Source organism: Thunnus albacares, chromosome 13 (genome assembly GCF_914725855.1).
Source record: "Thunnus albacares chromosome 13, fThuAlb1.1, whole genome shotgun sequence".
Taxonomy (NCBI): Eukaryota; Metazoa; Chordata; class Actinopteri; order Scombriformes; family Scombridae; genus Thunnus; species Thunnus albacares.
In genome coordinates this window covers 23027622-23051568 of record NC_058118.1, presented here as the reverse complement: position 1 = coordinate 23051568, position 23947 = coordinate 23027622, and the positions used below count along the sequence as shown (strand labels likewise).

The 23947-nt window shown below is 40.6% G+C and overlaps 1 protein-coding gene across 3 annotated transcripts in view; it reads left to right on the top strand.

Moving 5' to 3' along the window:
- The window catches only part of gria1b (glutamate receptor, ionotropic, AMPA 1b), a 102956-nt gene that overhangs the window by 21916 nt on the left and 57093 nt on the right, over positions 1 to 23947 (top strand). For all 3 annotated transcript variants that reach the window (XM_044370487.1, XM_044370489.1, XM_044370488.1), the window contains one exon: positions 18683 to 18922. In XM_044370487.1, coding sequence (XP_044226422.1) covers positions 18683 to 18922 — 240 coding nt within the window. The remainder of the gene's footprint in view (positions 1 to 18682; positions 18923 to 23947) is intronic.

The following is a 23947-nucleotide window of genomic DNA, read 5'->3' as shown; positions in this document are numbered from 1 at the left end:
TTTCATTCCCCACCTCTTGTGATGTGATGTCATAATTATGAGATACTCTCCAATTTTTGTTCCTGACCTGTGAACTCTGATGAGCCATTTAGTAAGTGCTGAGCACAGACACAGAGACGAGGACAGATGTAATGACCTTCAGAATCACTGTAGACTACCAGAGAGACATAAGTCTGAATCTTAATAAATGTATTTGTGCAATAATAAACACATCCTGATATGAAGGAGCCTAAATGGAATCAGGCGCCCTGGCAGAACAATGTGATGTAGCATTCATGCCAGCAAATCAGACTGAATTGAATGGAGGTGGACTGAATGGAACTGAAATGAATTGAATTGGTGGAGGCAGGAAGAGAGACGGCGAGGCAGAGTGAGCATTTGGGTCTAATAGAGCATGTAACAGCGTTTTGAATGGAGCTCTAACCTGAGTTCGACCCCATGTTAACACAGGCTCAGGCTCTGCTAATGGCTTCGTGAACTCACACCTCGCTGCACATTAAAAAAAAAAATCCAAGGATGGGACCATTTCAAGAATAAATATTGCTTTTTTTTTCTTTTTCTTTTTTTTTCAGACTGAAGTGTGATGATTTTGGGCTGAGTGGGTGAAAATTCATCCGTCAGCAGAGGTGAATGAAATGCAGGAAAAGTCGCCAGAGCACAGACAATGAAAGTTTGTCTTTTTCATTTTTAGGTTTAAGAATAATATTCAGACATTCGCAGTGGTTTATCCTCAATAACTCATCGTCAGTTTTCACCAGATCAGTTGTGCAGTGCAGGATATAGATTGACGTCACACAGGTGTTATTTTTACTAGGGGTGTGCCCAAATACAAATACATTATTTGGCAAAACACAAATAGTGGGTTTTTTTTTTAAATATTTGTTTCATACAAATATTTTTAAAATTATTTGTCTTCAGGAAGAAAAAAAGTAAGTGTCTCTCCTCTGCTCCGCTGTTACGTCTATCAGCAGGTCTCAATGAGGGGAGTCACATCCACCTGCTACATGACGCACATTTCCTAATTTGGACATCACTCCCAGAGTTGCGGGTGTTGTTCCCCTTCTCCTTTCCACAAAGTTAGGTTGTAAAAAATAGGCAATAAATGAAAAGTGCAAAGCAAGAATCGCCTTTGAAGTTCTTCCCTACACTTTAAACGCTGTGCTGTCTCTGTGTTAGGGGTGTATAAATCGGTAGAGGTCTGTCTGCAATGAGGCGATGAATAAAGTTTTAGCTCAGTAATCAGCACTGCCTCTGGAGCCTGGCGCCATAATAGTCTAACAGAGCTTTTAAAATTTTGTTTTTATCTTTTTAGTTTTTTTCAGACACTTCAAACCAACTTTATTTTCATCTAGACATCATCAGGAGGCGGGGCCTTAAAGAGACAGGCAGCTAAAACGGCCTGTTTCAGACAGAGGCTGAACTGAGGAGCTGCATAAAGGACCAGTAGAAGATAAATAAGGAGTTTTTAATTGTAAATCCTGCAAAGATATTCCAGTAGAGCCCCAGGATATAAATATATAGATGTGGAAATGAGCAGGATATGTGTCCTTTAATGCAGAAAATGAAGCAGATGAGACATATTTTTGTGACATAAATGGATACAGACAGCAGCTTTCATTACACCCGAGAGGACAAACTGTAGAGGCAAAGAATACAATTAATTTAGCATTGCATAAAATGATGGTATTCCTAGGTAACCCAATATATCCTGAAAATAACAATATATGACAAATACTCACAGTATAATAAGTCTGTAAATATTGAGAGTAAAAACTCAGCAAAAAGAGTCTGTGGTTCAAAATTAAGAAATAATTTCAGTCAACCTTCAGAGAGAGAACCTGTGATCTCTTAACCTCCTCCTCTGCATCTGAAGTTTGCACTTTAAATATAAACTCCAACCGCTGAGCAGCAGCTGCAACAGAGCCAGCTAATTCACATTTTCACTCAGCGTCCTCCCCGAGGTTCAGATGAAGATGGGAGGAGGAGGAGGAGAGCAAATTAAATGGTGTTTCTCCTCTGTCTGGCTGCCAGGACTTCCCTTATCAGGAGCCTACAGATTGAGACGACAGAAGGATAGGACATGACTGCCCCGCTCCCCGTAGTTTTTATTATTTATTGTTTATTGGTGTAGAAAATAAAAAATAAAGAGTGCATCGTGTTGGACACATTCAGGCAGGAAGCCCGGTGAAAAGAGGAAGAGAGAGACAGAGAGCTGATTTGGTTTGCTGGTGACATTTCGCCCTTGAGGACTCACTTGTAGTTTCACGCTCAGTTGAACGCCTCAAATGTGAAATGAGGATAAAGAGAGCCACGTGTGTGTCGCCCAGAAAGACGTTTATCTTCAACAACACAATTTGGCAAATAATGACAAAAAGAAGAGTTCAGATGGGGGGGGGGGGGGGGTCTGTAGCAGCAGAGAAAAAGAGATTATCTTTAATTACTAATCTTAATCCTTCGTTTCATGTCGGGCAAACAAGCAAGATCAGATGAGAGAATGAAGGCAGCAGAGAGGGATTTGAGTCAGAGAAAATAAAGGTGACAAAAGAGAGGAGATAAACTGCAGGGCTTTGACTGTTTCTTTTTAATTTAAGTCCACTGAGAAACAATTTGCGGCTGAAAATAATATTAGTTTTTGTTTAAAATTCATGAAACAAATGCTAATTGTTGGATCGCAGCAGCTGTGTGGTGGAATCTGAATCCATGTGAGGTTTTTAAACTGCTTCTTGTGGGGATGTGAGGTCAGAGGTCAGCGTCATGTTTTAAGATTCCTCTCTGCACAGTCAGAATATGAGTATGAAACCCTCCGTTGGTTTTGTACAACAACAATTCCAATAAAGTTTATTCAAATAAGACGACAACATTGACAAAATGAGAGAAAAGCAGTCACTTGCACTGTGCAGTTCTACCATGAATGGAAAGTAAGTCTTCTGGTTATATTGAAGTATTTATCCAAACTAACTTCAAACCTTGTGATAGCCATGGAAGTATTGGCTGATAGCTCACAGCGAGACGTTTCCAACAAGTGGTCACATGACCCTGCTAGCTCCGATTGTTGTTGATTAACTGGCATTCGTGATGCAGACGTCTGTGCTGCTATTTGGCAGTTAGAGAGGATGTAGCCTTGTTGTGTTTCATCTCTGTTGCAAACTGAGTTGCAGATCAGATGTTTTTAGAGCAGGTTCAGTGGCATCAGTGTATATAAGGGTGTTTTTCACTCTCTAATTCAGAATTTTGATTAGGTTGAAGTAAAGATACTTACTGTATTTCAAAATTCTCCCAAGTGTCCCTTATCCATAGAGCCCAAGGTTGTTCATTTTGGCCTTACAGCTGTCATTTCTGATTCAATCTGGGTATGTTTTTCAGGCAGAAATTCAAAAAAGGGCTTAAAGAATTTGGCTGGTGATTTTCTATATTTTTCTTGTCAACAAATCTCATCTTTGGAACCAAACCAACAACGAGCTGATCTACTTAGTATTGTGTGTGTATCCAAAGCCTGATATATCTAATTCCTATATATATCATACATATATATCTTAAGCTGTAGACATACGTTGTTGTCAGTGAGTCACACCGCTGCACTGGGTGACATGTTCCTTCATTATGAAGAGTTTGGTCACGTTGTTTCAAAGACTAATAACAGCGATGATGTTTTCAGTCTCAGGAGAGTAGTTCTGTGTAAGGCAGAGGTCCCTGAGCATGTGCTACATATCACAACCTCTAGTTTTTGTTCTCCATTGTAAATTTCTCAAAGAACTTCAGAAATTGATTGTGATTGCTGGAATAAGATATACAGTATGAGGCTTTGGATACACTCACAATTCTTACTAGTACTTACTAATTAGATCAGTTCACTGTTAGTTTGGCTCTGCATGTTAGATTTGTTAACAATAACAAAAAATAAGAATATCACCTTTAGTAGGTTAAACAGAGTGATAGTTTTGGTGAAGACAATTTGTCAGTTTATCTCAGCAGCTCAGCAGACTGTAAACTGAAATAAAATGCTAAACAACAGCAGTTAGTTTCACTTTAATTTGTAACAGAATTCACCGTTTGGGTAGTTTGGTTGGATATTTGTTTGTGTAGCTCGTACACACTGCTGGTTTGTTGTCTCTGGAGTGAATTGTGGGTAAACCTCTGTGGACGACTGAAATGTAAATGTAGACATGAAGGCAACAGAAAAGATTCAGACTGATTAGATTTGAACCTGCAACTGTTGGGAGAGAAAACAGCCTCCATTTCTCCTCTATATATATGTGTGTGTGTGTGTGTGTGAAAGCTGCATTCTCAGCAAGAGACTATGCCTGCGAGGCTGAAATGCCTAAATGACTTTAGACTGAATGTGTGTGTTGCTGTGTAGTGTGTGCACTTGTATGGATGTGTGTGAATCAGTGTGTGGATGTGTGCACTGTATTGGGTTGTGTGTGTGTGTGTTTGGTGTATCACCCTGAGGAAGGCAGCCATTTAATCTATTATTCAGCATCGCTACCAAACACATTAATTAGAGCCTGAGGTTCAGACGGGTGCACGGTGCCATTCAGCCTGCTTCCTCCTTTTATTTGAACTGAAGGTCTGATTGTTGTAGACATGGAAACCTATAAATACAGTATGTTTGTGTAACAGTAATAATAATGATAAAGTTTATTTTTATAGCACTTATCAAAACCAGAGATTACAAAGTGCTTTACAATATGAAAATGAAAATAAAAAATAAAGTTAATGAATGTATACATGAACAGTACCAGTCAAAAGGGAAAGTGCATCCAAACTACATACACACGAAAGACAAATCACCAGAATAAATCAACTTACAGAAGTCCTTAAAAATATAAAAAATACATTTTTAAAAGTGACTTTAAAAGTGATACTGATTTTGCAAGTCTGAGTTCAGCATCTTAAACTCTTCGGACAACAGGAACTCTTGTCTAACTGAAATGAAGTCGCCTTTTTTGTCTGTTCTATAAATCACTTGTCCTGTGTTCTCCTGGAACCAAAAGGGAGAAATTTAGTTATCCACTTACGTAGCTGGAGTCCTTATTTCCATACAGCACAATCAATCTTCTTTCTTTGCATAAAACAATAACATGTTGTTCTATCATTGGCAGAGCAGACGGTCACACTGAGCCTGATTGCATCCTGCTACACAACACAAGAGCTACAGACTCTAAATAACAACCCACATTAGCTTTCCTGCTAAAGTCTCCTTCTTATCTAACTAACAAACACGAACGCACGTCTTGTCCTGCAGCTTAACTTGTTGAACGAGCCACCAAACAAACATTCACCGGGTAAAAGTGCATCGCTGATGTCAGTTAGCAGTTAGACAGGAATTAGCTGCTCGGCTGCAGCACATTAAACAGCATGTTAACAAACTTTCAAACGTCACTTCAGACCTGTTAAATGCTGGTTTGGTTCTTACTCTTCAATATCACTGCTGACAGCACATGTTAGCAGTGATGTATGATGTAACACCAGTAGCCTACTGAGATAAAAAGAAGCATTTCTGATATGAGACCTTTTTTCTTCCTTTAAATAATAAAAACCATTCAAATGAAGTTAAAGAACTTTTTAACATGACTAAATGTGATTTCAGTTGGCTAACTTGACTACTATTTCTGAGTGTATGTTACGTTTGATGTGTGCTACTGGTGTCTGTAAACAATGTGATGTTGTGTGGTGAGGTCGTTGCCAGTTTCACTGCCAGCCATCATCAAACGAAGCAAATGATATCTATAGTTCACTCTTGAAGATGTGTATTTTCATTGGCAGTCCCCATAATAGACCACTAGGTGGCCGTTGATTGACAAGTTAACCATAATAATGTGACTCTGACATTAAGCTTTCTTTCTTCCTCGTCATCATACAGGCTGAAAGGTAATTAGTTATTTCCTTTAATTTAGTAAGTACAGTTTCTTCAGGTGAGATTCATGCACATAGATCAACATTTCTTATATATTTAGTGTAAGAGGATTTACAAATTTGTGAGGTCATTCTAATTAATCAATTAGATTTGTATATCCTTGCCAAATCCAGCACACATCTTGTCTTAAGAGTTCATGCAGTGGGGCCATCAGGGTTGCTAGGTTGGGAAGGATTTTGTTGTAATAATTTTGCAGACCCACATATGACTTCTGTTCAGTGACACTTGTGGGAGTGGGAGCCTCCATGATGGCTTTCACTTTCTTCTCCACTGGGTGAAGCCCCTGTGCGTCCACCCTATGCACCAGATACTCAACTTCATCTTGCAGGAAGGCGCACTTACTCCTTCTTAAACGCAACCACGCCTCTTCCAACCTTATCAACACAGCGTTGAGGTTCTTCAGGTGGTCTGCCTCATCTACTCCACTCATTAGGATGTCATCAAGAAATACAGCCACAAGCGGAATCCCTCATAACAAGCTTTTCATGGTCCTTTGGAATATGGCTGGTGCTGACGCCACCCCAAAGGGCAGTCTGTTGTACGTGGACAACCCTCGGTGCGTGTTCACTGTCAAGTACTGGATTCTTCATCCATGTGTATTTGCTGGTATGAGTGACTCATATCTAATTTGGAGAACTGCTTTCCTCCTGACAGTGCTGCATAAAGGGTCTTTTGCCGGGGGTATTGGATATTGTGAAAACCGTATTCACTGTGATTTTGTAGTCTCCACATGATCCTATGGTTCCAACAGGCTTCAGAATCGGAACCACTGGTGCTGCCCATTCTGCATATTTCACAGGTGTGATTATGCCTTCTCTCAACAAGTCTGTCTATTTATTAATCTACTTTCACACGCATGGCGTATGAGATGGAAGAATCGTAGGATAGCATTGGCTTTCACGTGGATGGTGGCCTTAGTACCTTTCAGAGTGCCCATCTCCTCATTGAACACATCCTCATGTTTGCTTAACACATGCTGTTGTGTGTTTTCCTCTGCCTTCATGTGTTGCACTTCTCAAGCTTTGCGTCTGCCCGCCTGACCCTAGCAAGCTGGGGCCGTTCCCTTTAACCACAGCGAGGGGCAGTTTCCGTCTTCGCTCTCGTAATTAACCATGACACGTGCTGCTCCTATCACCTTAACAGGGTCGTCTATATAAGTCTCCAACTCGATTTTAACTGGCTTTATGCAAAGACTTTTTGTGTCTTTCCATATCTTTTGTTCATTCATAACTGTGAGACTACAGCTGGTATCTATTTCAATTTTAACATTTAGTTTCATCTCCACAATACACGGCTGTACTCTTCACCAATCTGAACTTCATGTAACTGTACAGTGTGTGAATGTATCCTCTTCCGAGCTATCACTTACACTTTCACCCTGATTCTCATGTACTTTGTGGGAACAGTAGTATGAACTCCGTCTCTTTTCTCTCTTACATCTGCGGGTCTTTTACTCCCCTGGTTCTATTTATTTTTGTTACGGCAAGCTCTGGCAATGTGCCCTACTTTACCACAAGCATGACATTTCTCTTGTTTGAACTTACAGTCTGCTGCAGTATGCTTCCTTGCACCGGTAACACTCTTGTTTCTCCTTTGAATGCACAAGCCTCCTGTGGGCCTTTATTTACATGGAAGCACTTCAGCAGATCATGGGCGTTCTTGTTTGCTGTCTCTCCAAATATAGCAATAGACCAAGCTTTGTCAAGTGTTAGATCTACTTCTGCCAGTCTCTGAATCCGATCATCGTTGATCACATATATTATCCTGTCTCTCAACATCTGCTGTGAAGTCTCACCGTAGTTGCAGTCCTGCACTAGCAGGGCATAGAATCAAAATGATTTTTCATCAAGAGTAGGCTGGTAGTTGCTGGTAGGCTTTTCTGGGCTGAGAAGGTTCTGCATCAAGCTGTAGGTTGATGCCCCGATGACATTTCGGCTGTATTCAGACCAAATCAGGTGGTGTGCCATGAGGGAGCACAAAGACGTTACTAGGAGGAGGGGAGGATATTCCTCGTTGTTTGATAACATTTAAAGTAAAGTTAGACTTTGCTGTCCGCTTCCCGACTCATTTAAAAAAAGGCGAGAGAAAAAGAGAGAGAGAGCAGCTGTGGTTGAGCGAGCTGGAGAATGAATGAAGAGATGGAGCGCTGGTAGCAAGAAAACCGGTGAATCAGATCAATAAAACGTTTTCTGATTGTTTCACAGCGGTTAAGTTCTAGGGCACAAATGTGTGCGGCTGTGGGCTACACCGCATGATTAGGTCTGAATATGGCTTTAGGAGTAAAGCTCTTTGCCTATCTCTGCCATCAGTCTGATTGGTCGCAACTGGTCCAGGATTTCACAATACTCTTCCCATGTCTGATTTTTTGCGTCAAGCGCTGCTACGTTCATCCTTAATCCACTCTCTCCCCTTCCCAGATGAAAACAATATGTTCCCACCTAGCTAGAGACTGCTAGCAAGCCATGGATCCTCATCGACAGAAAGATGTTGTATCTTCTGAAAGAACTGAATGTCCACAACATCCAAAACTTTTGGAAACTTTACTGAACTCTTTGGCATTTTACATGTTTCTCTCACATGTCTCCTACAACATTCACTTCTGGTCTTCTGGTCAGTTCTGGTCTTCTTTACAGAACGTGCACTCTACCCTAAAAACAGTGTAGGATCGCCCCCTACTGGACTGTTCGTTTGCAACAGATAAAAGGTTTATTGGTCTACATCAGTTTTAAACAAGAGTATTCTTATTAACTTAACAAGTTCCAATAGCTAGGATACCACAGTAACAACTCAGTGTCTCGGCAGTATTATCTTCACCCCGTGACCCCGTGATGTTCCTGTTTGTGGCTGCTTCTAATGTCAGCCGTCACAGAATTCAAGCTGAATCTTATACTGCGTCACTTCAGATAAAACCAACAGCAAATATAAACGCTGCCATCGCTGAAATGCCGCAGTTGCAGCTGATTCTGTGTCTGACCTGGCTGCATGTCGTTCTGGGAAAGTGACAGTGGAAAGTGTCGGCTAAGTGATGTGAATACAGAACGATGGAGTGAAACAGTGACCTGATCATTGGATGTGTGTCTCTGGGGCCGCGCTGTCTCGTCTTTTCAGTAGAGGAGCGTAAACAGCAGAGCCGTGGGTCATCGTCAGTGGAGGCAGTGGAGGATGATGACGGGGGAAGCCTTTGGTTAATAGATGTCCTCACAGTTACTCACTAACACCCCTCAGCAGAACAATCCCTCCTTTCTTTTTCCTCTCTCCAAACATACGGGTAATTATTGTTTATTACTGCAGTGTGGTGAGATGGACGGATGTGTCAGGAGGATGAACAGCTCTGTGGGTCGACGCGGTCTCAGCTGTGCGCCCCGTGGCGCTCGTCGTCATCTCTGGGCTGTGTTTAAATAAAGCTCTGTCTAAAAGCCTCCGGTGGCGAGGAGCGAGATGTCTGACTGGAGGAGGCAAGGTTGGTTCGTCAAAGTGTCCTTGTTGAACATTTGTCTTCATTAATTTAGTTTAGTTTATTAAAGTGACTCATATTAGGGACCATGTACAAAATCTCACACACACACACAAATATTACATACATATACCCAAAGTTATAAAAACAGGTCATCAATGCTGACAAGTCTGGTTACCTAACATCAATTTTTTAACTTCACAGGAGAAAATATGGGAATCTGTGCAGGTTTTCAGATTGACATGTAGCTTATTCTATTCTTTAATGGCTTTAAAAGAAAAAGCCAACACATCTTCATAATTAAACAACAGTATAGGTCTAAAATTCACCCAGCAAAAGAACACACTATAGTTACGTTTACGCCGTCTAGCGGCTGTAGTAATTGCCTCCAGAATGACCCACAGGACCTTAATATGTTGCTTTCAAATCACCGTTAAACAACAATGATGTTTCATGATGCGACAACACTGTGGTTAAGGTCTGGTTAGGTTTAACAAAAAAACCATTTGGTTCGGGTTACGGAAAGATCATGGTAACGGAGTTAAAATGGTCACTTGTAACATGGTTTATACTTCCTTAAAGTTATGCAAGCTTTGTCGTCATGGCAACAGTAAACACCACAAGATTACGTTTTTTAAAAAGGTGTCCCGACTCGCGGTTGGCAACGGGAAACAAAAAGCGGCCTCCTGCAGCAAAGGTAAAATCATCTTATTGAGTCACTTTATTTTGATGTCATCTGAACTGCGTCACTTCCCCGGATTACAACGGCCACTAGATGGCGTAAACATAACTATAAGTCATCTTTGCCAGCCTGAATTTCAGACCAATACTGTTGCTTTTTGCTTGTGAGTTTAGGGACGCTACATTCTCTTCTGCTCATTTGCTCAGAATGGAGCCGAACAAAGCTCTGCGACAGTAGATCTTATCTTATGCATTAAACCGACATCTGAATACCAAAGCTTACACCGTCCAAGCTTAACATTTTATATTTAACAAGTATTCACAATAATGATACTGTCATGATTTCCTATATATTGCATTCATATATGTCTTAGAGGCTTCAACCGTTAATGAATTCCTAATATGTCTAAAGTTAACTATGTTATATGTCAATACATGGCTAATCTTTTTGATATGCCTTTTGAATGTAGGAGTGGAATCTAGAGTAACACATAAGTATTTAAACTCATCAATATTTATCTTTTGTCCATCTATAGAAATATTTGGAAAAACCTCAAAATATACGTGGTCACTGTTTTATCAATATTCAGAGTGAGATGTGAGTAACTGAAGAAGACTCGATCAAAAGTTCCAGAACAGCTACTTAGTGTGTTACTTGACAAGAAGACAAGTTTTTGGAGTTATATTACAGCTACTTTATTGGCAAGGGCCATGTTCACAACTAGAGCTGCAACAATTAGCTGGTTAATTGATTAGTTGTCAACTATTAAATTAATCAGCAACTATTTTGATAACTGATTAATCGTCTTGAGTCATTTTTTTTTTTAAGAAGAAAATGTCCAAAGTCTCTGATTCCGGCTTCTCAAATGTAAATATTGTGGTTTCTTCAGTCTTCTGCGACAGTAAACTTATTATCTTTGACTGTCGGTCGGGACAAAACCAGACATTTGAAGACGTCATCTTGGGCTTTGGGAAACAGTGATTGTCATTTTTCAAATTTTCTGACATTTTATGGACCAAACAACTCCTCGATTAATTGAGAAAATAATCAGATTAATCGATAACGAAAATAATCGTCAGTTGCAGCCCCATTCACAGCGCACCTCATGCAAAACAACAACAACTCTTCCTACGTCTTCACAATAAAAACTCCAACTCGCTCCCAGTACATGATAACATGTACACTCTCATACAGGCACTTATTTAGCCAACTGAATACAATGCAAAACATTATGCATACATATGTATAAATGCATTAATACTTTGAACTTGTGGACCTTTACTGAGCTCATTTTAATACGCAGGTCAAATTAAAACCACCTGATTAAAGCAGTGATTTTGAATGTGAATATTATCACAAAGAACGATCAGAAAGAGAAGAAACACACCAACAGGAATTAGAAAATGTAACTGAGGTTTTCTGCAGCAGAATAAACACAGAGCTCAGTGAAACAGCAGTCCATGTGTTTAAAATCTAAATTAAAACTCACTTCATTGGTTGATCCCATAGGTTACACATCTGGATCTCGTCATGGGGATGTTATTGACCTCAACACAAATAACTACAAAGCTTCCAAAAGCTCAAAGCATCTGTCGAGTCTCCGCTGCCCGACCCTCTGATGAAGGAGCGCTCTGTCGTCCCAGTGGGACAGGAGCGTTAATGCTAAGAGACAGATACCTCATTAGCATGATAGCATTCGCCTGAGGGCAAACATCTATTGTTAGCATGATAGCACGGCCTCAAAGGGAATAGTTATTTCCAGTGTTAGCCTGCTCAGAGGGACCAGACTTGTTGTTAGCATGTTAGCGTTGGCCGCAGGGATCTGAGGCTGCACCAAGGACACATAGAGAAGATAGATGAGAACATTTTCCAGCACACATGTGGCTGATCTAATACTGATACTGATCTAATGCTTAAAATATGATTTGTTTTTAATTTAACATTATGTTTAACTAGGAGCCATGGATAGATACAAAGACAGAATAGGGTTCATTATTTTCTTAATTAATTGTTTGGTTTATAAAATGTTGGAAAAGTTTTAAAAATGCAAACTTCAAATGTCCAAAACTGAAAGATATTCAGTTTACTTTAACATACTGTATAATAGAGAAAAGCAGCAAATTCTCACGTTGGAGAAGCTAGAAAATGGTTGGGATTTTTGGTTAAAAAATCGAATGAAAGATTAATCGGTCGAAATAATCAAAATGATTAATCAGCTGAACGTTTCACCTTCAGTTGTGGAGAATAAACCCATCAGCAGGGCTTAAAGCCTCTCCAGCCAGTGTTACTTCCTTTACTTTAACAGTTAAAACAGAGAATGGGGGAGCGGTTCATAGTCGGACTTAATCCATTACCATGGCAACCGCATTGTGATCCCAGCACGCTAGTGACGTGTTGGAATGGTAGCGACATCATAGCCTAACCTGTCCACTTACTACAGCGTTAGCTATATAGACGAGGTTACATGTCAGTAACAGAGATATGTGAAATCCATACGTGAACTCAGATGATGGATTCTTTATTGATGGATCATCAATCTGAAGCAGTGACATCTTGCATCTTTTTTTTATAGTAAATGTCTGTAAATTTTCCTCCTCAGTAGCCAGATGTTGCAACCTCACGTTAATAATTGGTACTCTCAGTTGAAATTAGAATAATAAATGCAAATGGTGAAGATGGTCTCTATGCATACCCGCTATTTTGGTTCATGTATGTGCAGCAGCGCAACATGAGAAGGACTGGGTGAAGGTGAATATAGATCAGCAGATGTGGTGATCAATAAATATTCTGTCAGTCAGTCACATCACTGCTCTCATAGCTCTGAAACAACTGAGCCAATCACAATTAAACGTGATAACGACAGCTCAACATGAGACACTACTTTTCCTAAAAAGAAAAGAGGATGATGAGCCCTGCTCGGTTATTCTGTAGCAGCATGGCGTCGTTTTTAGGTGGTTTAATGAAGGTAAATACAGTGAACGGCCGTGCACCACTCAGAGGCTGCAGATTTATCAACATATCAGTCCTACTGCCTTCAGATGCTGCAGAGATTTAATGAACTTAAGGAGCTTTTCATACAGTATAAACAGCTGTGAACAGCAGATACTGTAAGAATCAATGCAGACTGATTTACATTATTTTCTGAGCTGATTTTGGTTGAACTGTTTAATTGAAATACATAATTTATATTTTAAGCATTAATCCGAAAGACAGGCACCTGCTATTGTGTCAGTAGCCTATGTGCCGCTCACAAAAACAAAGGGATTTTCTGAGGTTGACATATGACTGCAGAGCTCTACTGTAGTTATATGTCATTGTTCCATTTTAGCAACAGCTTAAATTTTTGAACTTTGAGAGCAAAATCAAGTTATTTGTCAAAAAATATTTGCCAAAGATTGTGGCTAATCCACATTGTCAGGAAATGACTCAGAAAAATGAAATACCTTAAAAATGCCAAAATACACTGGAGGGGAGCTGTCAGTTTGTAGTGATGAACCTACAGAGAATTATCAGAGACTCTGCAGACATTTTTCCTTAAAAAAAAATCTGTCAATTATTTTTTCAAGTAATCGATTGGTTGTTTGGTCTATAAAATGTCAGAAAATGGTGAAAAATATCAATAACTGTTTCCCAGAACCCAGGCTGACGTCCTCAAGTGTTGTGTTTTGTCCCGACCAACGGTTCACAGCCCAAAGATATTCAGTTTACTGTCATTGAGGACTAAAGACACCAGAAAACATTCACATTCGAGAAGCTGAAATTAGAGAATTTGGACATTTTCTCCTTAAAAAAAATTACTCAGCATGATTAATCAATTAATCAATTATAAAATAGTTGCAAACTAATTAATAGTTGGCAACTAATCGATTAATCACTGCAGCTCCACTCAGCTGTGCTGGTTGCCACATTCCTCTTCGTCCAAATTAGGATTTTCTGGGAGATGACACAGATACTACAGACATATTTTTATAAAGTCTAAATCCGATTGTGCCCAGATGAGCATAAAAATAAGACAGAATGACTTGTGGTACCTCAGCAGTGAGTATAATTTTGTCTTAAGCTCTAATCCCTGACTGTGAAAGAGCTCCGCATGAAAAGTGATTTGATTACAGTCATTGTGACTGTGGGGATTTACCATGTGGAGGCCTTTTGTGTGAAAAAGGAAAGTTAAGTTTATCAGCTCCACAGAAGCAGATAAGTCAGCAGCAGAAATTGTGTCTGTCTACCATGAAGATAAGAGCACTTTATCATCTGTTAGCTTATTATCAAACCCAGATTTTGCTTTTTTATGTTGCAGTTACAGATTAAAAAACAGACAAAAGCAGATAAACAATAAATGTGCGTGACAAATGACACACGCTTGGCTGGGAAGTGTGCAAGTTAAAGACAGATGAAGAAGAACTTATTAAAATGCAAAAACATATGGAAAATGTGGAAAAAAATGAAAGGGACATCACTGTTTGGAGGAAATACAAAAGCTAATATATAAGGCACCAACTGCAGCTGCGGAACCGGTGTAATAATTTACAGACTATTGACATGGAATGGGATTCCATACCAGTAGTCCACAGGCTGTTGGTCCGGACTGGTTTTCCGCACTGATTCTGCTGTTAAATGGGGCCTTTTTCCCACATTTTACTGTTTTAACCAAAACCATGATCTTTCCCTAACCCTAACCAAGTGGTTTTTGTGCCTAAACCTAACCATTTTAACACATTCCTCCATTTTGAAACAATATGAATTTGATCATGTGCAATCACTACCAATGTGCATGCATATTATTTGCGTACCTGAGTAGTGGGTGGAATTTGCAACCCACCTGCCAATTTTTAGTGATTCCAGATCTTACGGTTTTTGCTGCACAAACACTTTTAGCAGAGAAAAATAATAATAAAAATTAATTTTCAGAGGGTGACAACAGGCAACCTTTCACTTAATATGACCACAGTAAGCATCGAAAACACATCACACGATTGACTTGCTACATCGTCTCCAAGTAAGACTTGCCAACCTTGGGATTTGAACCCTGGACCTTTGTATTATAGTCAGCAACTTTAGCTCTGCTGGTAAATATAGCGGCTTTTGTTTTCACAACCTCAAAGTTGACTACAACAGGAGTCTACAGGACTTAATGCAACTGAAGTTCAAATATTCACCAAAATTACAGATAAATAGTTGAAAGACTAATCACATGATTGTTATCAACAAAGAAATGTTTTCTGATACTTTCATGACTCTTGCTTGGTGCCAGGTGGGATTGGAGACCTTACAGTTAGAAAGTTTGTGTTTAGACCACTAGACCATCAGCAGAGCCCAGCTAGCTCTGACAGCAGTTGACACTAAACACTAACTTAGTTCTGCATGCAGTAAAGTACTGCATTGAAATCAATGAGACTGAATAAGTTGAATGAATGAAGTGTATGTGATGCGTCCAAGCAAAACACAAAATCCTAACCCATCTGGCTGGTGGAAGCCTGGTAGGAAGACAATAGAAAGAGGTTAACAAAGAAGCCACAACTAACCAGGCGCAGGTAGTTTTCTGATGCCGTCTCCAACCTCGCCAACCGGCTCCAGAGCCTGGAAATCAAACCAACTTCACAAGCAGAAGGCAGAAAGAGGCAGAATATTCACAAGAATTTAACTGTTGGGGATACAACTCTGGAAAAAAATCATGCTTTCCTTCTTTTCTCAGGTGTATAGAAATGTGTTCAAATATTGGATGAAATAGAAAAAGCTGTTACAGTACAAATCACAGTAAGACACTTTATTTCACTGTGGACTCACCACCTGACCGGTCTGAACACCATTTGAAACATGTGCTATCTAGTATGCAAAGAATGTCCAAGAGAATTTTGGTAGCAATTGGATGAAGACTTTTGGAGATACAGATGTTAATTTACTTTGCGTATGTTGAAAAATATAGAGTGACTGAGTTATGAATGGACCATAGGTTGCAGTGAGGCAAACTTTTGTCACATTTCAGTCTATGTGCTGAAAAGATTTCAGCTCTGTAGGACATACGGGTGATTTATTTTGATTTTTTGAAGTTTGGATTGTTAAATATCTAGAAATTTAGATTTGTTGTAATAAGCCATGCCCACTTTAATCAATCATTACCAAATTTAATGCACTGACTGAGTCACCACCCAAATATGTGCAAACCAAATTTCATATGAATCCGTGCAGGCGATTATGAAATATAAACTTTTTGCATTTGTGGTGCCCCCTAGAGGCAGAATATCCCGGGACTGCGCAGCAAAGCTCGGACACATACATCTAGTTTGGTTACAGTGGCCAGGGTTTCCCATACATTCATTTATTTGTGGCAGCCCACCACAATAAAACTTTGCCCGCCACAAATTGATTTTCTAATTTTGGAGCTGTGCACCTCGGTGATATACTCCGAAAACAGACGTGGACGCACCAGCATCGACTCGTTCTCCCCCCGCTGCACACAAACAGCCTCCTGTGAGCTTTTACCCTACAGTCTTGTCATGACATCTACACTTGAGAGGCGCAGTCATGCTATCTCCACTTAAAAACGTAAACACTTAAATATAGATTGTGCGTCTACATTGCTTTGTAAAGCACCGAATATAGACTGTAAAAACAAGGGACGTGGTGTGGTCATTCAAAAATTCTATAAACAAATACAATCTGATTCTGTGGGAAACACTGATAGCTTAAGCCAATTTTGATTATTAGCATTTATGTAGAATTGAACTTAAAGACACAGGTTTAAAAATGTATGCATATATGCAAAACACATTGACGTATCAAAATTTCCTTAACAATTTAAGATCATTGAAGTCCGTAGATGATCCTGACAAAACTTCGGGATGATTGGCCCAACGGTTTCTGAGGAATTGTGGCAAATAAGATTTTGAGAAAATCGAGAAAAAGTTGCAAACGTCAATGTAATTTTATGTGCCTGAGTAGAGGATGGAATTTGCAACCAACCTGCCAATTTTAGTGACTTGTGGTTGTACAGTGTTTGCTGCAGAAACACAAAGAAAGAAAGAGAAAAAGAGAGAAAGAAAGAATAAACAATAAGGCTCCAGCTTTGCTGCTTGGATCTCTAATTATCTTAAAGGAAATTTGGTTTGCAGGCATTAAACACACAAGTCACAAGAAGCCACAGATGATAATGAGCAGCCATAGTTGAAATTTAAAATGCAAAGACATGAAAGAATTTATTTATAACAAGACTGAGAGTCGACAAACACTATCAGCTCCAAACCAAAACCCAAACTGTCAGATAAAAGATAAAGGTGGAGGTCCGAAATCAGTTTCTGATCTTTAGCAGTCATGGTAAAGTAAATGTATTTTGGAGCAATTAGTCGATTAATTGATCGACAGACAATTAAGAGAATTCATTGTTCAGGGTTTTCCCTGCCTATATAACTCAGAGGTGGACTGTCTTTGTATTACTGGCTGCTGCCTTTGTTGAAACTTGTGGAAAGTGATGTTGACGGAACTGCGACGGCAGTGCAGAGTTATCTTGTAGTTCATCTTCAAAAAAGGTGTTTTGATTTAATGACTAGCAGTAACAAACAAGACCGACTGACCAACACACACTGCAGCATTAAACAACTTAAACCAACTTCTGAGATGAAGAAAATAAGTCAGTGCTCAGTCTGTTTCACCTCAGAAACCCTGCACCCGCTCAGCGTGTTGGACAGCGATGTCTTTCCCCGGAGCTAACGGTGCAGCAGAGATGCTGCTCTCCGCTGCTGGAGACATGACGTTAATAATAACACAGCAGAGCGCTCCTCCTCCCCCTCAGCTTGTTATTCTCATACAGGCAGGAGACTGTAAGATGCTTTCAAATTGATTCATTCATTCATTAATGCAGTTCACTTTTTAAAATAAAAAAGGCTGCGGACCATTTAATCTTATCTGCCAGTTCTGTTTCATATTGTATTTCAGTGGAATAAGGACATCAGTGAATGGTTCAGCACACAGTGTACTGGAGCAAGAGACTGAAAATAGTTCCCCCTTTTCTATTCATTCAATTGAAAAATCAGTTTTGAATCAGTTTTCTGAATCAAACAGGCAGTATTGTGATAGTATGGAACTGGGACATAAACACATTGTCCCAGGTCTACATAATCATGGTATAAAAATGATATCCTTACACTTTTGTCTGTCAAATCATGATTTTTTTTCACTTAAGTGCACAACAGTCTAAAAGTGTGAACACAAACTACATACACCACACACGTTCTCCAGACTCATAAAAAAATCCAGAGAAAACCTTGTTTACTTTTTTATACCAATATATTTGGGGTTTAGACCGTTTGTTGAAAATAAGACAATACTTTAGATCGTATTGTTAATTATTATTATTATTAGATTAACCAATTATTAAAATCAGGAGATTAATCTATAGTGAAAATAATTGAGGTCAACATGACCTTACTTCTCCAACAAGTAGAAGCTTTCTTAAACAGCTGAAACCAGCAGATTTCCAGTGATGAAGATTAATTTTCAACAGTACATATAAGCTGTGAGATTATGTAAAAATAATGCACAGCTTGTTTATGGCTTGTGTAAATATTACTCTGTTATTACCTCCGTTGTAATGCTCTTCTCTTTTTTCCTCCTTCTTCTCCTCCATCTATCCCAGTCTGCTCCCAGTTCTCTAAAGGCGTGTACGCCATCATGGGTCTGTACGACCGGCGGACGGTCAACATGCTGATGTCTTTCTGCGGCTCTCTGCACGTCTGCTTCGTCACGCCGTCCTTCCCCGTTCAGACCAACAACCAGTTCGTCCTGCAGCTGCGGCCCGAGCTGCAGGAGCCCCTCATGGCCCTGCTGGAGCACTTCTACTGGACCAAGTTCGTCTACATGTACAGCGCCGACTCAGGTGAGGACACACGATTCATCAAAATGACTTTTATGTGTATCTTAGAGATGTTGTGTTTGACGGCAGCAGTTCTTGGAAGAGCAGGAGAGAGCGTGAAGTCGATCAGGAACACTGCAGGGCTATGAGGTGATTTCGGGGGTACGCTGGCACAAAAAGCAGTTTTTTACATAAACAGTTGTAAGAAAAGGAGCAGCTACTTCATCAGGATTTGGTTGGCTGTAGAAGGCCTCTACTGAGCATGCTCTATGGGCCTACAAATGTGGAAGCATGGCATCCAGTTTTTAATGCATTCATTGTGAGGATGTCTTCATCACCAGTAGGTTCATGTTCTGTCTCATGATAGAGGTCAGAGTTCACATTTTTATTATTTAACTATCTTTTTATAAACTGGCACAAGTAGTTTTAGTTATTTATTATAAATTATCTAAATATTAGCTGGAACAAATGAAGGCTGTTCACTAAAGGATAACATCGGGGGGGGGGGGAGGGTGTAATTACCTGTAATACATGACTTACATTTTAACAGTATTAATTCCATCAGTATAAAAAACACCATCATGTCATACCCACCAGTCAGAGTTTCTCTTTTTTAAACATTTTTTTGATATTTTAGTCTTAATTTGATAGTTGAAAGTGCAGAGAGAGAGACGCTAAACATGGGAAGAAAGAAGGATATGACATGCAGCAATGATTTGTAGTCAGAATTAAACTGTTTATAAAATAATAAATTCACATTAAAGTGATATGGCCCTCTAGCAGCAGTAAAAAGCAGCAAAACTTAAGACTTATAAACTTTTAATAATGTAAACCTTGAAACGATGAAGGAAAGAGCCCTCTTTCACCGACGGGGGAAAAAAAAAAAGATTCAGGAAGTTAAACTCACAGAAGGATTGTGCTGCTTTTGCGGCCGTTAAACCTGCACAAATGAGACCAAAAGAAACTGTGAAATCCACAAAGCACCTGCAAAGGTTGAAATACACCCCAAAGTGCACCGCCAAGTAAATAGCGTCTCGGTGCACCTGTGCTATTTGCTCGTATATAAATTAGATAATATGCATACATTTGGCGCAAAATTGGCCCCTTTCTATGCAAATGAGCCTCACTGCAAAAACAGTCCAATTCACAAAGACCAGCGCTAATAACCACACACAGTTAGAGAAAAATTATTAATGTCTTCAGATAGCTGGTGGCACTGAAGCCACTCACTCTCTCTCCTCAAATCTTCAAGCTTGTGAGGCTTGAATGATATTGAATTGATATTTGGATCTAGTGAGTATGTAGGGGTGGTAGTTTATCTCGAACTTTCAGCTACTTAAAAACAAAAATACTCCTGACAGCTCTGATGCAGCTCAGGATTAATCCATAAGGGCTGTTTTATTCCAAACAACCCCAGCGTATAAACCTGAATCTGTGTGTATCAGCTGATCTGTGTGGATGTGCAGCAGAACACAGAACATCAGTTACCGTCAGATCCTCACTGATCCGATTTTAATAAAGTTACGGCTGCTGTGCCGCGTGCGTAATCGTGCACATCCTCTCTCTCAGTTTGGAGACATATTTATTGTTTCAGCTGCTGATCAGTACTGATGTTTCTGTGAAATCCTGGATACACTCAGTGACATCTGAACGTTATTGTAAGATTCAGACATTAATCTAATGTTTCAGTCCTTCCTGAGACACATTAATAGCTGTGACATTTCAGTAGATTGGAGAGCTCTGTGTGTGTGTGTGTGTGTGTGTGTGCACCTCCACTAATTAAAGACACACAATTTGAGACTTTTGTGTTCTTTGCAGTTTTCATTGTGAACCAATCTGTGTGCTGAAATGTGGAGAAAAGCCTGAAACACTGGAAACTGCTCCGCTCATTCAAACAGACCCCAAAACAAGGGTAAACTGCACTCAGCTGCAAAAACCTTATGGGTGTGTTTGTGGCATCATATCATTAGCGTAACATCTATTGTGAACAGGACCTTGAGACGGGGCAGATAGAGGTTGCAAATGATGCACAGTTCACGGTGCGATCAGCGGCTGCAGTCCATTCTTTGTGAATTCGCCCCTTAGTTTTTCCCTCCACCTCCGCAGCCCAGCTGTACTGAAATATAATGATGGTGTCTGACAGAAAAGTCTCACATCCAGTTCTTCATCTCATGGGTGCAAGAGCTCTGTCTACAGATGGATTTCTGTCAAAAGTGAATTATTTATTCCGTCATAGTCTGTTTATTTTTACTGCTAAAGCCAAAAAAAAAAAAAAAAGATCTTACTCTGCCACCGTATTTCTGCTTTGTATAATATTTAACAGCAAGGGAAAGAGATGCTTGTTGTTCCTACGTTACCGGTTCTTTTATCAGTACTTTTTAACGTTTTGGTTTAATTTATTATCACGTTGCAGCCTCTCCTCTGCTCTCTGTGTGTGTGTCTCCTCCACACACACACACGGAGCAAAGTGAGCGAACAGCAGAGCACAGGTCAAGTGAAGATAACTCAAAGATTACTCCTGTAAGTGCAATAAAACTTTTGCGAGTAAAAAGCCAATCAATACACCTGTTCAACAAGCATAAACATGTAGAAAACCGACATTTCAATCTGCTCTGTCCGCAGTCTCTCATCCACCACAGCGCGCTAGCTCAGCTAACAGCGGATTCTTACAAACAAACTAAAACAAAAGCTGTCTGTATGTAGTCGAACTGTTTAGCTGAGTTTGTCACGTATCTTCAAATTTGGCACATTCTTGTAAACTGAGCTGCTGGCTGAGACAAAACCAGAACCTGATCTCTGTCTACCAGCAGAACCTGCAGGCAGTGAATCACAGCAGCGGCAGCAGAGGGAGGAGGACAGGTTGTGCAGCAAAAAAAAAAAAAAAGTTCCATCAAAAAAAAAAAAAATGTTCTCACCGGCACCCGTGTCATCTGCTGCTGCTTGTCAGCCGGTGTCTTCTCTAACTGCTGAAACTTTTTAAATGGTGTGCTGAGTTTCCTCTTCGCCCTCAGCTCTTCCAGTCAAACAAACATAATTGGAGAATTTGCAAAAAAGGGCAGTCGGCTCCGTCGTTTCCTCCCTCGCAGACGGGTGTAGTGTCTCCCGGCGGCCTGTGATCTGACGTTATAGTCCATTTGACAGGTGGTTGCAGACTCTGTCTAATCTTATCGCCTTTAACATCTGCCCAGGAAGTCGATCTAATGTAATAATGCGTAACTGTCTGCCTCTGTGGCGCAGTCTGTCTGATGTTATTGCTCCTCAACATCTGCCGAGGAGACATTAACTGTTTGTTGGAGGCGGAGGGGGCTTTTCCTGAGGCCAACAGTCATTTAACAGCCTTGGTTTATGTTCACTATCAACATCTGTGCATTAACACACAGCACCCCCTCTAGTGATCAAGAAAATGATCAATAAATAACCAGTTCAAACACTGATTTTGCACTTTGTGGAGAGAAGTTACAGCAGGAAGCAGTGTGTGTTCAAAGAAGACAAACTAAGAAGTAGAAGTTGTTAGAATGAAATATATTCTGTATCTCTCATTTTTCCATTTTTGGTATCCTGATCTTTTCCTGCTGTGTGTTTTTTATTTTCAGTCATTATCTCCTCTGCATTCCTTCCCCCCGCTTTGTTTTTCTTCCTCTCCTCTCTTCTCCTCTCCTCTCCTCTCCTCTCTTCTCTTCTCTCCTCTCCTCTCCTCTCTTCTCCTCTCTTCTCCTCTCCTCTCCTCTCTTCTCCTCTCCTCTCCTCTCTTCTCTCCTGTCTTCTCCTCTCCTCTCCTCTCCTCTCTTCTCTTCTCTTCTCCTCTCCTCTCTTACCATCTCCTCTCCTCTCCTCTCCTCTCTTCTCCTCTCCTCTCCTCTCTTCTCTCCTCTCCTCTCTTCTCCTCTCCTCTCCTCTCTTCTCCTCTCCTCCCCTCTCCTCTCTTCTCCTCTCGTCTCCTCTCTTCTCTCCTCTCTTCTCCTCTCCTCTCCTCTCCTCTCCTCCCCTCTCCTCTCTTCTCCTCTCCTCTCTTCTCTTCTCTCCTCTCTTCTCCTCTCCTCTCCTCTCCTCTCCTCTCTTCTCTCCTCTCTTCTCTCCTCTCTTCTCCTCTCTTCTCTCCTCTCTTCTCCTCTCCTCTCCTCTCCTCTCCTCTCTTCTCCTCTCCTCTCCTCTCCTCTCCTCTCCTCTCCTCTCTTCTCCTCTCCTCTCTTCTCCTCTCCTCTCCTCTCTTCTCTCCTCTCTTCTCCTCTCCTCTCCTCTCTTCTCTCCTCTCTTTTCCTCTCCTCTCCTCTCTTCTCCTCTCCTCTCCTCTCCTCTCTTCTCCTCTCCTCTCTTCTCCTCTCTTCTCCTCTCCTCTCTTACCATCTCCTCTCCTCTCCTCTCCTCTCCTCTCCTCTCCTCTCCTCTCCTCTCCTCTCCTCTCTTCTCCTCTCCTCTCTTCTCCTCTCTTCTCCTCTCCTCTCTTACCATCTCCTCTCCTCTCCTCTCCTCTCCTCTCCTCTCCTCTCCTCTCCTCTCCTCTCCTCTCCTCTCCTCTCCTCTCCTCTCCTCTCCTCTACTATCTGTAGAATCAGTATATCCCTCTCAGTAAACACTGTGTTGAGTGGCTATCTTCTGCTTGGTTGCTAGTATATGACTCGCTGAAACAGCCTCACTAATGCCTTTTAATGTGTGTGTGTGTGTGTGTGTGTGTGTGTGTGTGTGGACACTGCAAACAGATGTGTACAAAATCAACAGCCCAGCCATTTATTACATAATGAACTTACTGCTTTGACCTTTATTCAACACACACTCATTCACACACAGATAAAGATGTTATCAACTCTGACTTATCGCGTAATTATCGTTCCGTCTCGTTGCCATGGATACAGCCTTGCAGTAAAGCCTGTGATCTGTAATGTGACTGACTGCTGCAAACTTACTGTAGATACAGTGAAGTAGAGCAGAGTGTTGTGTTTTCAGTCCTTCACCACCTCGTACTTCTTGTTCTGCACCTCCTCCTCCTCTTCCTCTCTCACCTTCGTCTCCTCTTCCTTCCTGTCCTCCTCATTTTAGGCCTCTCAGTCTTTA